The 19,347-nt window shown below is 31.7% G+C and overlaps 1 protein-coding gene across 1 annotated transcript; it reads left to right on the forward strand.

The window, feature by feature from the left end:
* The first annotated feature begins 3,277 nt into the window (after positions 1-3,277).
* On the forward strand, positions 3,278-15,451 carry LOC145193597 (uncharacterized). Its single transcript, XM_090072633.1, has 30 exons — positions 3,278-4,189; positions 4,427-4,570; positions 4,730-4,914; positions 4,998-5,085; positions 5,172-5,297; positions 5,387-5,450; positions 5,529-5,734; positions 5,863-6,001; positions 6,355-6,623; positions 6,724-6,894; positions 7,016-7,163; positions 7,248-7,406; positions 7,517-7,778; positions 7,903-8,160; positions 8,241-8,322; positions 8,432-8,662; positions 8,787-8,939; positions 9,056-9,265; positions 9,436-9,581; positions 11,218-11,452; positions 11,664-11,830; positions 11,926-12,250; positions 12,360-12,689; positions 12,809-13,025; positions 13,171-13,274; positions 13,349-13,678; positions 13,903-14,403; positions 14,478-14,678; positions 14,767-14,913; positions 14,991-15,451. The coding sequence occupies exons 1-30, from the start codon at positions 3,992-3,994 to the stop codon at positions 15,048-15,050; spliced, it is 5,856 nt and encodes a 1,951-aa protein (XP_089928759.1). The 5' UTR covers positions 3,278-3,991; the 3' UTR covers positions 15,051-15,451.
* Positions 15,452-19,347: the final 3,896 nt, after the last annotated feature.

Below are 19,347 nucleotides of genomic sequence, written 5' to 3' on the forward strand. Positions count from 1 at the left end.
GCCTTTGGCCTTTGGCTTTAGCTTTGGCTATAACTTTCGTTTTTATTTTTGGTGAGTCCTGAGACCTTGTAGATTAATACTCCATCGGTAGATTTTTTAGTAGGGGAGATGGTCAGCTTCCTCAGAATTCAGTCAGAATTTGTATTTCTTTAACAAGCGTGAAAATTTTCAAAACTGCCCCAACCTGAGGTAGCTTTGCACACACGTGGGGTAGCTTTGAATTATCTCAGGCAAATGGAAATAACCAGAGATTAGATTTTTTTTTTTTAAATAGAGCATTGATTTAGTTTTAAATTTTATTAAGTTTCTAACAATAAAAATCTTTTTTTTTCAATACAAACCTGCAACAATATTCCTGGCAATATGTTGTAGTATATGCTGGTGTCACTATGCCAACTAAATTATACATTGTTATGGTTTTTCCTTGATTGCATACAAGCCAATTATTCTGAGAGATAGACAGTTTTTGCTTGAAAGGACCATTAACTGCCACATCCAAAGGTTGCATTCTATTAGTGCAGTGAGAAATATTAAAACTACCATTCCGTTTTTACAACAATAGTTGATGGCATCTAATGTACAATTGCTTTCATGATTATCCATTAAGAGTAAAATAGGATCCTCTTTCGAACATCTAACTAGTTTTTTTTATATGTTCTAGAACCTTTAAAAACATTAGCACTGTCATCGAGCCACTTGATGCAGTGTTTGCATAACCAATACATCCGGTGGTCCTCCTTTTATCCTCTATTTAAATATGAAAACAGGTGGAATGAAACTTCCTATGACATTTCCTACATATTACCACACATAGTAATTAGTTGTTCACGTTCAGCAGACACACACTGTCCTACTTGTCCTAGTTTAAACAACAGTTCAAAGGTGCCCCATTCATTTTATTCAAAACTGGCCCAACAGCATTTTAAATAATGAACGATGAGTTTTTCAAACAAAATTATCTGAATAATTGACATTTTCTGCTTAATTGTAAATGTTATGAATTATTCTGTCTTATAAATGACATTAAACATCTCACAAATAAGAAACGTGGTCAGGAAAATCTTACAACTTTACATCGAAATATTTACGATTTGTCCTTAAAAACAAATCAATCAAATATTTTGTCCAGTTTATGTCAAATGCGAGGAAAAACAGGCGTCAGTTGCGACGATAAATATTATCTTCACAAAATATTTAGTTTTATTAAGTTTAGATGCAAAATCGCTTCAAAAATTCATTTTTTCAAAGCTGCCCCCGTTCTAAGCTGCCCCCCTCTCCCCTACTTACAATTGTTATTGAAACCAATTTAGGATTTTTCCGATAAATATTGTTCCGAGACTCCTATTAATGAGGTTTTTTGTAAAACATTCTTATGTGACATCAGTATGAACAAAATTTAAATTTGCACCATCTCTTGATTTTACCTACCATGAACACCAAAAGTCCTGAACCTGTTTAAACCTGTTTTATTATTTTTTTTTTTTTGAACTTCGACAGAATATTTTCAAAACCTAGGTTATCACAGTATATGTTATATAGGTTGCGAACCATTTATGGTGGACATTTTTTTTTAAAAACAGCTTTTTTTTCACTACGGTGCGTGGAAAGTCTAAATTTAACAGGAGCATTTCTTTTATGTGCGTTTTGAATGGAAGCTTTCATCAGATAAAAGTTACTAAAAAAAAGAACTCTTTGTCTAAAGTTACAAGCTGTTAACGATAGAATAGGTTTAAACCACTGTGAGGCTCCGCGTACACTACAATCATTAAGTTTTGACAGAAGAATGTCAGTCTACACTTTAGACAATTATTTGTTATCCAAATGTCATCTGGTCTGGAAATTTAATTGCATTTTATTTCCTCTTTTGAAAGATTTAGGACTTGATGGCATTATGTAACAGCTAAAAACTAAGACTTATAGCTTTTATAAGGTAAATTATAGCTTTTATAAGGTGAGAAAGGGTCACAAACATTAAAATATTTTTAAAACTTTACAAATACTTTAATGTTTGTGACGTGAAGAAACGTGAACAGACAAAAACAAAACTAGCAATTGCTCTTATCATTAAATTTTTGCACAAAAGCAAAAAAACTGTTTCAATTTGCAATAAATTATTTTAAGAGATATTGCTTTTTTCAATGTCTTGTAAGATTAACCATCGTGTTTAACACACTTCTCCATACTTAGCTCTGTTTTTGAGTTTTTTGTTAAGAGGTTGCGAGGTGTTGTCAACTAACCGACAAAAAGTTTGTTTAAAGGGTTCTCCTTTAATGTCGAACAGACGCTCAGACGAGAAATAGAAAGAATAGCAAATGAGTCATTCCACGCAGAGATACCCTAAAATGTAATATCTAATAACGGAATATTTTAGGATCTTCTGTTATTGTAAAATAAGTACTTTGACGATTTTTATTGTGAAATCATATTAAAAAAATATTGTGCTTCAATTTCGTTGCTGCTGTAAAAGTAAGAGAACTGAAAATTTTGGTTTTTCTTTTCTTTTGAAACTTTTTGTTTAAAGTTATAAAAATATTCAACGAGGAAATTTAAAGGAACTTGCTTTAAAAAAATATATTTAAATGATTTGATTCGATATTCGAATGTTTACAATTTTGTTTCAGTTTTTACATGTTGCTGTGCTGCTTAAAAACGCAACTATTGACAGTATGCATCAAAGATGTCCTTCCTCTATTAAAGATTTGTCCCATTTGTTACTTAAGATTTTATTTCAATTAAATTTATCCTGCAATCAGATTCCAAGGATATTTATGAAAATTGCATGATTGCGTTATTCAAAAACTCTAAAAGCGTTCTTCCGTTCCTTAAACTCAGGAACGTGAAATAAACAACTGTGTTTTGTTGCAAGCAGTTTGTTTAGTTTCTTATGTCAACGATACTTATGTATATGCCTGTATTTTTTTGTATGAGTTTTTTTTGTCAGGTTCTTCATGCATATTTATTTTTGTTTTAGCTTATTTAATTGCTTTTTAAGCTAAGTTGAACATCTATTTATGACATCAAATACCATTAGAAAAACAAAAGAGTTTAAAAGTATACCCTTACAAGGACAAACATTTATCATTAAATTAGGAGTGTTACTACTGAAGTAAATAGAAGGAGTGTTATTAATACAGCAATAAATTTACAAATGCAACGTTCGTATTATTGGATTACGAAAAAAGAAAGCCTCGTTGTGCCGCTTGAATAAAGAGATTAAAAGGTACAATTGTTAATAAATCTTAAAAGATTTTAAATAACAACAATCAACATCCATGATAGGTATTATCTTGGCAAAGAATTCACTCAAACAGTTTTTTATTTTTCAGTTCATAAAGTGAAAGATGACATCTTTAGGTAAACTGAAGACAACGTAATTCTTAACTTATAAAATCGAAACTATCGATAAAGTCATAACTATCAATAAAATCTTAACTTTCGTTGAAATTTTTTTTCTTTACTTGATGAACTTTAATTTAATCCTTACCTCTAAAGTTCTTTAAAGTAAAGTGAGTCACTTTCTTTAAAGTAAAGTGAGTCGCTTTTTTTAAAGTAAAGTGAGTCGCTTTGATGGTTAAGAACAAAATCGCAATTGAAAGTTAAATGTAAGAGAAGTTATATGATATAAAAAGATATTATCTTAAAGGAAGGTGTATAATACCTTAATAAAGATCAAAATACATCTTTTAAAGAGATCTAATAGCTTTCAATATTCCCGATTTTTATAATAAAATAAGATCATCTATTGCTTTCTTAAAATCCGCAGAAAAATTTTATCTTAACTTAGAACATTTTATAATTAATAAATTATGCATAATACTGGAAGCTGATTGGTTACTAAAAGCAAAGAAGTTTAATACCTATTGTATTATAAGCGTACGCTCCTTCTTAAACAATAAAACAAATTATATTAATACAAAGTACCAGGCGTATAGGCTGATTTTAGATTAGTTTTAGTTTTTCCAGCTTATTTTCAGCAAAACATTTTAGAAAGATGTCGCACGACGCTATGCTAGATGACCCATTAAAATACCTTCGGGTAGACCCAGCTGTTGCAATAAGAGACCAAGCAAAATCTTTTGATGCAAAAAAATGGGTTTGGGTGCCAGTCAAAGAAGATGCAGGTTACGTCGCAGCAGAAGTTAAAGGAACAAACGGAGATGTGGTTTTTGTAGAAACCGAAGATGGAAAGGTAGGTTTCTATTGCACACAGTTACGAATTTTTTGCAAATCATCGAGAAGAGTTACGAAGGTTAACGAGTGTTGTCTTACAAAAGAAAGGTTGCATTAAAAAAGGAAGAAAGTGCCATTTTCTATCGCATCATCTAAAAACTCTGTGTGTTGTTTTATAAAAACTTTGTGTGGTGTTTTTCTTGGTTATATAAGAGGTTGTTATTTTTTTTCATATGTATTTTTTTTTGCATTTTAGTCAATGGAGTTTAAAAAGGAAATGTGCGAGCAAATGAACCCTCCAAAGTACGAGAAATGTGTAGACATGGCTTCGTTGACATATTTAAACGAAGCGAGCGTTTTATACAACTTAAAATCCAGATACTTTGAAGGGCTTATTTACGTAAGAAAATGACGTTCTTTTTAAACATTTTTTTGCATTAAATTTGGATTGAACTTTTTTGAACTGTTTTATGATGTTTATAAATGTAAAAAGGTTTTGTGTTGATGGCTTCAAATAGCTTCAAAAACTGTTATTTTGTAACAATCGTAATTTTTTCAGACTTACTCAGGTTTGTTTTGCATTGCAATAAATCCTTACCGCCGCTTACCAATATACACTGATGAAGTAATCAAAATTTATCGAGGAAAAAGAAGAGTCGAATGTCCGCCGCACGTCTTCGCCATTGTTGATGAAGCTTATCAAGATATGTTAACAGAACATGAAAATCAATCTATATTAATTACGTAAGTAAAAGATAAATGAAAAACTAGCATCAAAAAAGATCTCCAATTAAAATTTTATGTAAGACGAACATTTTTTCTGTTAGTGGAGAGTCTGGTGCTGGAAAAACTGAAAATACAAAGAAGGTTATTCAATACATAGCTAAAGTCGCCGGGGTAGAAAAAAAAACAAAGGTATCGTCGATTGGTTTTTTAACATTCAGAAATTGATGTATGCTAAAACTGTTTATATACTTTTAATTTTATAATCAATTTGCCAGGAATCGAGCGCCGCTGAATCTTCTCGTATGAAAGGATCGTTAGACGAGCAAGTAGTTCAAGCTAACCCCCTTCTCGAAGCTTTTGGTAATGCCAAGACGACAAGAAACAACAACTCATCTCGATTTGTAAGTAACGTGGTCAACAAGAATTTCTTTTGAATATCTTCTTTTTTTTTTAGTTTAATAATTTTGATCTTTTTGACTTCATTATTAAGGGTAAATTCATCCGTTGTCATTTTTCACAACAAGGAAAACTTGCTGGAGCTGATATCGAGTCATGTGAGTATTTTCAGTTGTCCAAAATTTTCTTTGAAGAAGTCTTTAAACATTACAATTATTTATTAAATTTTTATTTAGATTTGTTAGAAAAAAACCGTGTCATTCATCAAGGAAGTGCTGAGCGTAATTATCACATCTTTTACCAACTGCTGTATGCAGCTGACGATGACTATTTGACGAAACTTTGCATTCCTTCGCGAAAAGCTGCTGATTATGAATTTTTAAACAAAGGTGTGCCAACAGTTGATGCTATTGATGATCACGAGGAATATAATGCCACTTTGGTAAACACTTATCTTTTACTTGACATAGCTTGTCTTGTCTTATATTTTTATTCTTATAACATTTTATTGTTAGTAACTAAATTTTTTTTAAAATGTTATTACTATTATTAGAAACATTTTCTTCATAGGAAGCCATTTCTGTTCTCGGATTTACTAAAGATGAGCAGGATTCTATGTTCAAAATATGCGCTGCAATCTTAAACTTTGGAAACATCAAGCTAAAACAAAAACCTCGAGATGAACAAGCGGAAGTTGTGGATCCTGCTGGTAATTTCAAATATCTATAAAAAGAAAAAAATGTGTTTAAACTTTATTACCTTTATTATTCTATAGTTTAAAAGAAAATTAGAAAATCAATAAAGAAAGACAGCATTTTGTTATTGTTCTTTTTAGCTTCACTTCAGAATGTGGGCCTTCATTTTTATCATTTTAATTAAAAAAATACGTGATTATCACGTTTTCTTTACGGAAAAAAACTTATACCACGGACATTATGTCTTTTTGCTTAAGGAGTTTCAACATCCATTAAGTGTTTTTTTGTTCATATAGAACACGAGTTTTTTATTCTTTTTAAAAAAACTTTGTTCAATTTTTCTTTATGTTTGCCATTTGTTTTAAAGACGGCGAGAGAGTTGGTTACTTGCTCGGCATACCGGTCGGAGAATTTCACAAATCCTTAGTGAAACCTAAGGTTAAAGTTGGTACGGAGTTTGTGAATAAAGGTCAGAATGTTAACCAAGTTTTATATGCTGTTGCTGCTCTTTCAAAGGCGCTTTTTGAGCGTATGTTTTTGTGGATTGTTCAACGCGTGAACAAGGCTTTGGACACGAAAGAACGACGCGCTTATTTTATTGGAGTACTAGATATTGCTGGTTTTGAAATTTTTGAGGTACTTTTAGTATTGTAAAAACATGAAAAAAAAAATTTTAGAATAAGAAAAAGAAAAAGCTGAATAATAATTTCTTCTATTTAACTATTTTTGTTACTAGTACAATTCGTTTGAGCAACTGTGCATTAACTTAACAAATGAGAAATTGCAACAGTTTTTCAACCACCACATGTTTGTTTTGGAGCAAGAAGAGTATAAGAGAGAAGGAATTAATTGGGAGTTTATTGATTTTGGTATGGATTTAGAGCAAACAATTGATCTCATAGAAAAGGTAATCTTTTTAAGTTTTATCTAAATAAACTTAACAAACTTAATAAACTGAACAAACTTAACAAACTGAATTACTTCGTCCTTGACTTTTTTTCAAAATTTTCCTATAATTGAAATTTTAGCCAATGGGAATATTTGCAATTTTGGAAGAAGAATGCATTGTACCAAAAGCAACCGATGCCACTTATCTCGCCAAGCTACATAAGCAACATGCCGGCACTAACGCCTCGTATGAAAAACCATCAAACAAACAGGTCAAATCGCGCTCTGGTAACTTTTTTGCAATCGTATTTAATTAAAATCATCTTTCACAAAAAAACTATTAATTGCAGTTAATAAATGCTCATTCTTCAGGTGACTTCATAATACACCATTATGCTGGTTCTGTGGGTTACTCAGTGGAAGGGTGGTTGGAAAAGAACAAGGATCCAATAAATGATCACACCGCTGGTCTTTTCAGCCATGCTACTGATCCGTTAGTCAACCTACTCTTCCAAGACTACGATCCTGATCGTAAGATTTGCTACATTAATCTTTTCTTATTCCTTTTGACGTAAAAAGCGTTTAAAAATATTTAAGAAATAAAAAATGTTTATACTATTTTTTAAATTAATAAATTTTAGAGGCTGCCGGTCGCCGCAAGGGTAGCTCATTCCAAACTGTTTCTTTCCGTCATAAAGAGCAATTAAAAAATTTGTTAACCACTCTTGGAATGACCAGTCCTCATTTCGTAAGATGCATCATCCCTAATGAAAAGAAAGAACCAGGACTAGTTGAGGGCCAACTGGTTCTTCATCAGTTGAGATGTAATGGTGTTTTAGAAGGTATCCGTATCTGTCGAAAAGGATTCCCGTCCAGAATGAACTTTCAAGACTTTAAATTAAGGTATATTTTTCTCAAAAAATTGCAATTCAATTTATTGCTCATCTTTTCTCATTTTTTGTTCTTGAATGTAATAAAATAACAGTTAAAAATGATAAACTAAATTAAAACGAAATAAATGTTTTAGATATCAAATATTGGCTTCCAATGCAATTCCACCTGGTTTTATTGATGGTAAAGTTGCTGCAGAAAAATTAATCGAAGCACTTCAACTAGATCAGAGTGAATACAGAGTAGGAAAAACAAAAATTTTCTTTCGGGCTGGTATAGTAGGAGAATTGGAAGAGATGCGCGATGAAAGATTATCAAAGATTATTTCACAATTCCAGGCATATTGCAAGGGCAGCCTCATGCGAAGCGAATATAAAAAGATGGTGGCGCAACGGTAAGTGGCTAAGAGATAACCAAATTTCTGATCCGTATTGAAGTAAAAACGATATATCAGTTTTTATATTTTGATTTTAGTATTGGTCTTGCTGTTATTCAGAGAAACGTCAGAAAGTATTTGTTCTTGAGAAATTGGTCATGGTGGAAGTTGTACACCCGGGTTAATTTTTGGTCATTAATATTAGAAAAGAAAAAGCAAAAAAAAAAAAAAAACTTCTTTATTAAATTTAATATGTACAAAAATTTAAACAGTACCCAACGTTATTTAGGTCCAACCGTTGCTGAGTGTTGCGCGAGCAGAGGATGAAATGAGAGCAAAGGAAGAAGAGTTGGAAGCTGCCAAAGAGCAATCAAAAAAAGATGCTGAAGCTCGAAAAAAAATGGAAGAGGAGCTAACAGAAGCTATGTCGCAAAAAGAAAAGCTTTATGCAAGTTTACAGGCCGAAACTGACAGACTAATTGCTACAGAAGATAAACTTTTAAGCATTCAGGCGATTAAGGTATAGCTTTTATTTGTATTAGGTAAAAAGAACTTATAATTTAACAAAGTAAACTTTGATAACATAGAAAGTTATTGATATTTAAAGTACTTATATCTTTTTATTTATTTACATTACTTATTAGGATAAACTCGAATCTAGTCTAAATGAAGCGCTAGAGAAACTGGATGGAGAGGAGCATTCTGTTTCAGTTCTTGAAGGGAAGGTTCAAGAAGCGGAAGACAAAATTGAAGAACTTAATGAACAGGCTGAGGAACTTCAATCTAATATCAGTAGAGTAAGTGATAATATCAGTAGAGTAAGTGATAATATCAGTAGAGTAAGTGATAAACTGGTACGAAGTTAAGCCCTCTACATGTTTCCTGTAACAATTTTTTAAATATCTCGTTGTAGCTTGAAATAGAAAAACAAAATCGCGATAAACAAATTGATACTTTGAACGAGGATATTCGAAAGCAAGACGAAACTATCTCCAAAATGACTGCAGAAAAGAAACACGTCGATGATGAATTAAAAGATCGAACTGAACAACTACAAGCTGCTGAAGACAAGTGCAACAATCTCAATAAAACAAAAAACAAGTTGGAGTCTTCTATTAGAGATGTAAGTTAAAAGATTACACAAAAAAAGGTTTTTATTCTAACTTTGTAAGGTAAAACTTTATTTAAAAATGATGAAAGAAATGAAACTTAATGACAATAGAGTGAAAAAACTCAGTTTTGTACATCATTGTAGCTTTTAATTGGCTCATATTCTTTTTATTTATTTTAAAGATGGAACAAGATTTAAAAAAAGAAAAAGATGCTAAATTAAAACTAGAGAAAGAAAAGAAAAAAGTTGAAGGGGATCTTAAAGAAAATCGAGATAAGCTTGCAGATACAGAAACTCGCCTAAAGGAAACTCAGGATACCGTAACAAAGTAAAAAGTTTTATGATACTGTCTATATATATGTATATGTTATTGATGAAATGTTATTGGTGAAATTTACATACATATACACTTAACCACAAAATTAACGCACCACTTTTAGATTTCGATTTATTTTAATTGTCTTCAATATTATCATATATTTTGACTAACATATTAAGAATAGAACACATGAATACAACTATTTCGATGATAATAATAAAATTGACTTGGATGGTGATGAAAAAACTAAAACCAAAACAATGGTTCGTTTAAAAAATAAAAGTAAAATCATTGTTATTGTTGTGCACACTAAATACAGCTTAAATTGAAACATTTTTGACTTATCAATAGCTAGTGTTATCACCTCTTGATGTCTTTACAGCCTGATAGCACAGTGGCATACTTTCAATTAGAAATCAAATCGTTTCTTGAGGGATATCTTTGTCGCAGCTTGTCTAGGTTGTTAGATGGTGGATGTTGGCTTCTAACACAGCATCCCATTATGTTTCAAAGATGCCCCATTGGGTTCATATCTAGACTGCAAGCTGGCCACTCCAAAACTTCAATATAAACATTATTTAAGTATTCAGTAACAATATGAGTTGTATGTGGAATAGCATTATCATGCATAAGAAGGAATCAATCTCCAATGTACAGTGTAAAAGGTACCAGAAAAGACTCTAAAATGTCTGCTATTTATCGTTGAGAAGTCAGACGTCCACCATCAACCATACCATCAATGAGCCGCCTCCATTTAAAGTGGTTTCTCGAATGTTACAAGCAAAATACCTTCCATTTGGTTTTCTGTACACTCTTGGGCAACGATCAGAACTTACAATTCAAAACCTTGACTCATCTGTAAATAAGACCTGACCCAATCATGTATTTCCTAGTTCGTATACCTCTTTGCAAAAGCCAGTCTGTCTCTTCGGTGGCCTACAGACAATCTGGGACCAATAGCTGCTGTTCGAGGTCGTAAATTTAAAGCACGTCTTCTTCTTATGGTATCTTGACATAAATCTCAGCAAGTTGTATTTGGAGACTTCGTGCGGTGAACTGTTCTCTCAGTGTTCGAAACATTAAAAATCGGTCCTCGTGGTCAGCTTTAGCCAAGTCGTCAAGCGTGATCATTGGGCTTTACAAACCTTTGTAGAACCCTACCGATTATTGTATGAGACAGTCCAAATCTTCTACCAAGTTCGCGATTTGTTAATTCTTCATTAGACAAAGTAACAATTGCGACACATTCATCACGACTTAAATTTTGTCTAGAACACTGGATTGCGAATTTTCTACTTTTAAACAATTTAAAACTAATAAATACTTTTCTTTTAGAAGTGAGGTTTAAATAAAACAGCAAAACATGCCACTTATGAAAAGCTGCTATAATTTTGAAATTAAATGAGGGAAACGGAATGAAACCTATAAACAGCGTAACAATAAACATTATTATAAACTTTGTAATTGATAAATCCGGGAAATACATAATATATTTCAAATAAGTTGGTTATATATATATGTGTGTGATACTGTAAATAAAAAGCGAGAGCCACCTATTATACATTCGTTTTTTATTTTCTTGAGCCAGAAAGTTTTATTAAAGTTTTTATATTCAATAAAAGATTTTTATCTCTGTTATTTTAAGACGAGAAAAGGCATTATCTGATTTGGAAAACGTTAAAGAAGGTCTTGAAGCACAGCTTAACCAACTTCAAAAGAAAATACAAGAACTTCTTGCAAAAATCGAAGAATTAGAAGAAGAGCTGGAAAACGAGAGAAAATTGCGACAAAAGTCGGAGCAAATAAGAAAAGATTTAGAGACACAAATTGAAGAACTGCAAGATCAGTTGGAAACTGCAGGTGGTGCTACATCAGCCCAAGTAAGTTTTACTTTTCTTGCGGTTGTACAATATCACAATTAAGTTCTTTTTTACGGACCGTATATTTTTATGAACTACGTTAGTATGTATTATAATAAGTAATAGTTTCTCATACGTTGCAAACAATAGTCAAAAAGCATAAAATGAATATGTATAAATTTTTATATGCAAAACTTTAACAAAAAACTTAATCTTTATCTATATCTTTAAGGTTGAAGTTGGTAAAAAGCGCGAAGCTGAATGCAATCGTTTGAGGAAAGAGATTGAAGCTCTTAACGCAGCCAACGATGCAGCCATAGCAGCAATTAAAGCTAAAACTAACGCCACAATAGCGGAAATTCAAGAGGAGAACGAAGCCACAAAGAAAGCCAAAGCAAAGTAAAAAGAAAAATCTTATTAAAATAACTTGTCAGACGTTTCCTGATGTTTATTTTTTTTGTTCTTCATTTTTTTTTTTTTTTTTTTTAAAATAGATTAGAGAAAGAAAAAAGCCAGCTAACTAACGAACTGAACGAATTTAAAAACTCACTTGATCAAGTTAAAAAACAAAAGACTAACAGCGAGAAAGGTTCCCGCGCATTGGAAGAACAAATTAATGAACTTAACAACAAGCTCGCGCAAGTTGAAGAAGCGTATTCCCAGAGTGAATTAAAGAACGCGAAAGCAAACAATGAGTTGGCTGCACTGAACAGTCAACTTAGCGAGTCAGAACATAATTTGGGCCTAGCAACTAAAAATCTAAAAAGTTTGGAAACCCAACTTGCAGACAGTAAACATTCGAACGATGCTGAGTCAAAGGTTTTTAATGACGAAGCTTTTCTTTATATTTTTTCTGAGTTTTTATTTAAATTAAAATTCAAATCTTTAAATTTATTTTAAAATTAAAACTTTAAAATTAAAACTTTAGGCAAAACTTGAGACCTATAATAAGCTCCAGAATGCTTTAGCAGAAATTGAATCTCTTCAAGAGCAACTTGAAGAGGAAGCAGCAGCAAAACAAGATTTGCAAAATAAGTATTCGCGTGCTAATGCCGATGCACAGCAGTGGAAAAATAAATACGAACAAGACGGAGCAAGTCGAGTCGAAGAGCTTGAAGAAGCAAAGAAAAAACTTGCAAAAAGAGTGCAAGAAGTAGAGGAGGCTTTAGTAGCAGCTGAATCTAAAGCTGCTGGAATGGAGAAAGTGAAAAACAGAATGAACGAAGAAGTCGAAGATCTACTTCTAGATCTTGAGAAGGCATATTTTTTTTCTGTTGCTGTTAAAAATCTCAAGTTTTTTAATAGGAATAAAACGAAGCTAAATGTTTGCTTTTAGATTCAAGATTAAAAAAAAGTCTAAAAAGGTTTTTTCTTTAGGCTCAAGCACAAGCATCAAACTTAGAGAAAAAGCAAAAGAAAGTTGATCAGCAAATCAACGAATGGAAACAAAAATGCGAAGAAATCCAAGCAGAATTGGATAAAGCTCAACGCGATGCGCGATCTTATTCTACTGATCTACTCAAAGCTAAAGCAGCAAGTGAAGAAGCAAATGAAAAGATAGAGGCTTTGAAAAAAGAAAATCGCGCTTTAACTGGTATTTGATCAGCTTCTGATTTCTTTTGGTTTTTTCTTTTGGTTTTTTCTTTTGGTTTTAAAAAGTATTTCGCGGAAAAAAACGTAAAATTTATGTAAACATTTTAATTCAATTTAGTTTTATTTATTTGTTTATTTATTTAAAGCTGAAATCCAAGCTGTTTCTGAACAACTTAATGAAGGCGGCAAAAGCAGTTTGGAGATTGATAAATTAAGAAGAAAGCTTGGTTTAGAAAATGAAGAACTTCAGGTAAGTTTTTTTGTTCAATTTCCGTGATATAAATAACTCTAAAACAAAAATTCTAATGATTGAGTTATGCACAGGTTGCACTTGAAGAAGCTGAACTTGCTCTTGAACAAGAAGAAGGTAAACTGTTGAAAGCCCAGCTTGAGCTGACTCAGCTAAAACAAGCAACCGAAAAGAAATTTTCAGAACGCGATGAGGAACTGGAGAACTTGCGGAAAAACCATCAAAGACAAATTGAAAGCCTGCAAAACACCATTGATAGTGAACAAAGAAGTCGCAACGAGCAAGCTAAACAAAGAAAACAACATGATGCAGAGTTGAGTGACCTGGAAGCTCAACTTGAGACAGCCAATAGGCAATCGGCTGAATATCAAAAGCAATTAAAGAAAATGGCTGCTCAAATAAAAGTAATATTTTAGACAACTGTCATTAAATGTGAAATTTTAAAAGTTCATTATGAACTGTTACTAGGTTGATGTGTTTCTTTTTTTTTTTTGTTATTTTCAAATGATCTTTCTGATGACCGATTGCTTTCAACTTCATACTGTTTTTAAAAGTTTGCTATTATTAAAATCAAGGGAGTAAATTTTATACTCTTTCATAAATTTTGTGGCATTTATGAAAATTTTAGGAGTTACAGACAATGATAGATGACGAGTCAAATAATCGAGACGGTCTCAGAGATACTGCCAACCGAGCGGAAAGAAGAGCGAATGAACTAGCTGTTCAATTAGACGAGGCTAAAACTGCTCTTGAACAAGCTATTCGTGCAAGAAAATTGGCTGAAAATGAAAAGTCTGAAAATAGTGATCGTATCTCAGAACTGCAAGCACTGTATAACAATATGAGCAACGCTAAGCGAAAAGCTGAAGGCGATTACCATGCTCTACAAGAAGAGCTAGAAGAATTAGATAACGAAGCTAAAGCATCCGAAGAAAGGGCCTCGAAAGCGGCGGCAGAAGTCGCTCGTCTGATTAATGAATTAAGTCAAGCGCAAGAAGCCACAGCTGCTTCTGAGAAAGCCCGAGCAATCCTGAGCAAAAGTGTTCTAGACCTTCAATCGCGACTTGACGAAGCTGAATCGCAAGGAGGAAAAGGATTAAAGACTCAAATTAAGAAACTGGAAACAAGAGTAAGTCGGTAATACTAACGAGTTAATGTTAACAGTATATTGTTAAATAGTGAACTACTATTTTAATTTTATAGATTTCAGAACTCGAAAGTGAACTAGATACAGAAGTGCGACGCTCTGCAGAAATAATGAAGAACGCACGAAAAAATGAGAAAAAGGTGAAGGAATTGCAATTTCAAATAGAAGACGAAAAAAAAGCTGTTGAAATAGCTGTTGATAATGCAAACAAATCTGAACAAAAAGTGAAGAAGTTAAGAGCTCAATTTGAAGAGTCGGTAAGTATATTGCGAAATGGTTTTAAAAAATATTTTCTTTAAATTTTATATGAGATATTTTCCTATATTATGTTTACTTAAATCTTAGGAGCAACAAATCTCTCAATGGCAATCAAAGTTTAAGAAAGCTTCAGCTGAACTGGAAGACGCTGTTGAAAGATGCGAAGCAGCGGAACTAGCTCTTCAGAAGGCGCGACAAAGAGCATCTGGACCATCAACACCAGGAACGCGAGGGGTAAATTGCAGTAATATTTATAAATTTCAAACACAGATTTTGAACAACAAAAAAACTGAACTTTAACTTTACTTTAGCCTTCGACTCCTGGATCACGTGCTCGATCTAGAATGCGAACACCACAACATGACGACTAGCCATCGACTACTGGATCACATGCTCGATTTAGATTAAGCGTTTATTAACTTTATGGCAAGTCTCAACCTCAAGTTTTTTTACAATATAATACAAGTTATAAATTTAAAAAAAATTCGAGTTCAATCATTACTTTTATAATTGATCATAATTGATTGAGTCTTTATATGGAAGTATTGAGTCTTTATATGGAATTTTTGAAACTGATTAAAAAGTGCATAAAAGCAAAAAACTGTTTTTTTTTTCTTTGTAAATATATCTGTAACGTTTTAAAGTTGTAAAAATACTTTTATTTATTTTGGTTAATTTTTTCACCTCATTGTACTTTTTTACTATCCACATGTTGTTTTATGAAGAATTATTTCAAATCAACACAGAAAATATAAAGATAACTGCGAACAAAGATTTGTTCTCTAAATATTTCACTCGTACAACTACACCACTTTTGAAATTTTGTTGTACCGTTGTACAACTACATAAGCCGTTGTTTTTCCTGCATCAGCCCGTCAAGTGCTATTTACCTGGCAAAGGTAAAAAAATGTCAAACGGATACCTGGAACTGTCAGCACGTAGAGATGTAGTAAATTGTTTCGATGCAGTTACGATAAGATTAAATTCTCTAGAATATTTTATCAAAGACGTTAGACAAAAGAAACTCACCTTATAAAGATAATGAATACTTTTGATATACTTTTTTGACAATTTTCTTGAAAGATATTCTCTGAGACTTAACAGAAAGAAAATAAACGAACATTTTTAAAACTAAAGCTTATTAAAAATGGCCTCGCTTTAGCATATTGTAATTAAGATTGAGATGCTTGAAACGTCAATTGAATCTGATGCTCTTCTCAACATTGGCTTTGGTTGTATTATTAAAAAGTTTTAAAGAAAAAAAGCACGACAAATGTGAATTTACGACCGTTTTAATAAATGCTTACTATTGCACTACTTTATTTCATTTTTAAAAATTTAGAAAAAGTAGGTCGCCAGCAAACAACCGATTTCAGAAATCTATCAATTTGGAGAAACTAATTAGCTAAATCTGTGCCATGTTTTAAGTTGAGAGAGGTTCTTCTGTTGTGCCAATAACAGCCCTGTTAATGAGATATCTTAAGCGCATGAAATTTGAAAAAGGTTTTTTATTTTTTTCGACAGATATTTTTGAATTTTGATCACAGAGCCATGAAATTTCAATGGTTTAATTTTTTTTAAAAAAAAAAACAACATACATTTACCAAAGAGAATAGGTTCTCCACTAAGTGTTGAACCAGAGTCTGTTAGGAGATACACTTTTGATAATGATTTATAAGCAATTAGTGACTTCCCCATACTTCGTTGTTGCTCTGTTTCTCCAAGGTCTCCATGATTTCTGTGTGAGAGAGCATGTGAAAAGTGTACTTTTTTTTTCTTCAATAATTTTTGATCGGATCAATTTGATCATTCTTCACTTTATTTGACTTTATTTTCTTTCCTTTAAGTTGTTAAGTAAAGAAAATACGTTTAAAGGTCAAAATTTAGAGAACTGAGGACGAATTACATAAGTGAAGTGAAATGATGTTTAGTATACTTTAAATTATAACGAAGTAAAAAATAATCAAATGGTCCCATTCAAATTATTTTCGATGAGCGCATAAATGCACTTAAAATAGAATTGATCAGATTAAAAAACTAAAAATATTTTGGAGTGCTTTTGTTTTTATTTTAAAAAATAAACAGCTGAATTGTCCTCCTAACCGCCTAAGCCGTTTTTAACAACTTAATCTAAAAAATGGCGTTAAAAAATCGACGATTTTTAATTTTTATCAATATTTTAATCAATATGTTAAGAAGATATTTTGCAAAATAAGTTAAAGTAATGTTTTCAACTTAACATTTAGTTATATCTAATTCTACCTCCGTTCCACAATAGTTGTCACATTTGATGCATAAATGTTGTTCCATAATACTTGTCCTATTTGATCAAAAATTTATAGCTATAGCTTCGCTTGTATTAGACCGATTTTCAAAAGTTGAAAATTGGTCTAACACAAGCTTGTTTAAAAGGATTACTTAAGGATTTCTAACAAGCTTGGGCTATTAAAAGTAGGTGCTCAATTGGTGAATAAAAAATTGCTGGTCAGAAATAAGTTCTTTATTAATTGTATAATAATTGTATAGGTAGATTCACACTGTAATAATTGTATAGGTAGATTCACACTGTAATAATTGTATAGGTAGATTCACACTGTAATAATTGTATAGGTAGGTTCACACTGTAATAATTGTATAGGTAGATTCACACTGTAATACAACTAGTATTGTGTTGTGATTACAACTAATTTTTTTCTTAAATTTTTACTTTTAGAAAATAATTAGAACGGTACAAATTTAGCAAACCTTTAAAAAAATTACTCAAATAGCATACATTTTCAATATTTGGACCAAAAGTATCCACAAGTAACAACTATTGTGGAATGGAGGTAGTACAAAATATTGTAAAATATCGAAAAGTTTCGAAATCCAAACGATATTTTATCGGAACGTATCGAATCATATAGAAACTCAAAAAATGCCGTTATATATTTTTAACAATAATTAATGCGGTATTTATCGCTAAAAGCAATAATGATATCGTGCATATTGAAAACCAAACGATATTTTATCGAAATTATATCGAAACATATCGGTTCATATCAAATCATATCGCAACACATTATTGTAAAAAATATCGGTTAAGCTTGGTTTCCAGTAGTTGTAGAAATATCGTACAACAACCGTGCAACATTCGTTTGATTTGTTGTGCGGTAAATTGTTGTGCAACGCAATGTTTCCATTGAATTGAATTAGCGCAAAAATCTTTCAAAAAAACAGTGTAAACAAATAAAAAATGGCCGTCATAAAAAAAAATCTCTTTTTAAATTATCGACTTTTTGTTATACTTTTAACTTTAAGACACCGAAAAAGCGTAAAAAAAAGAAAGTTTTAGGTCGGAGAACTATTTAAGAAACGCGTTAAGCAAGGTGCGTTTAGTTCTTTTGTGCAAGAAATGACGCTAATTGATAGGAAATTTTTTTTATCGATACTTAAGAGTGTTCCTAACAGACTTGAACACCTTTTTTCTTTAATCGGATTTTCAAATTTGTTGAAAATCCGAAACTTGTTGTGCTATATGGGAAGTTCTCAAAAAAATATCTCTCAGAGCCCCAAATGACATAAAAGAAAGGCAAAATATAATTAAAGAGTTTAATCAGAATTGGAACTTTCCACAATGTATAGGAGCTATTGATGGAAAGCATGTACGCATTAAGGCTCCTGCAAAATTAGGTTCTTATTTTTGCAACTACAAAGGATTTTACAGCATGATTTTATATAATCGTTTTTTTCAGTCACATCTTCAGATAAATGATGATTTAGCTCCTTGGATAATGAATATTTTCTATTTGCTCACAAACCATCTCAACGTTTTTCTCCAAATTCTTTGTTTCTAATCTGGAATCAGAAGGTGAACAAATATTCGATGTTGTTTCACGATGTTCTATAAAAGTATTTAGCCAATCGAGCTGAAGAAACTGAGGTGGAACTGAATTCCTTCCAGAACCTGATGGGATATTTCTTTTTGATTTCAGCCACCTTCCATAACTACTTCGAATGCTTTTATATTATTCTTTCGCTTGATTAGCAGATAAGTTTGACAGACGACCAATTTCTTCCCATGCCATTTTCTTTTTCTATTTGTCTTTAAATTCCTTACGTCATCAAAACTGGAAGTTTTTGAACTTCGTTCATAAAATCTGCCTTAGAGATTTTTTCTAACACACAAGATGGAGCCGTCGCCATGCTTTGTAAAAAAAATGGCGATTTTTGTAAACTTTGTTGTTCTACAACAGTTATTGTGTGGTTTCCATTAAAAAAATAAGCTGCGCGTTTTGCATAAAAAGCAAAATACTGTTGCAGAAATAGATTTTTTTCAAAACACACAACCGTAGTTGCACAACATAAAATTTGTTGTACAACCGACGTTAAGTTGTGCAACTTACACTAGAAAATGTTTCCATTATAAAACAAAGTTGTTGTGCAACTGTTGTACGACATTTCTACAACTATTGGAAACCAAGCTTAAGTTACACAGAATTTGTAACTGAAATAAAACAAATTTAAGTAATAAAACTTTTTAAATGTGCTTTCTCATGCTACTCTAATCAGCCTGCGAATATTTTAATAGCGAAAAAAAAGGAAACGATTTTTTTTTTAACATGAAAAAAAAAAAAAGAAAAAAAAAAAAAAAGAAAAAGGAAAAAAAAAAGAAAAGGAAAACTCCCA

Source organism: Hydra viridissima, unplaced genomic scaffold (assembly GCF_058129835.1).
Source record: "Hydra viridissima isolate aposymbiotic clone 2 unplaced genomic scaffold, HvirCarnegie_v1 scaffold_15, whole genome shotgun sequence".
Taxonomy (NCBI): Eukaryota; Metazoa; Cnidaria; class Hydrozoa; order Anthoathecata; family Hydridae; genus Hydra; species Hydra viridissima.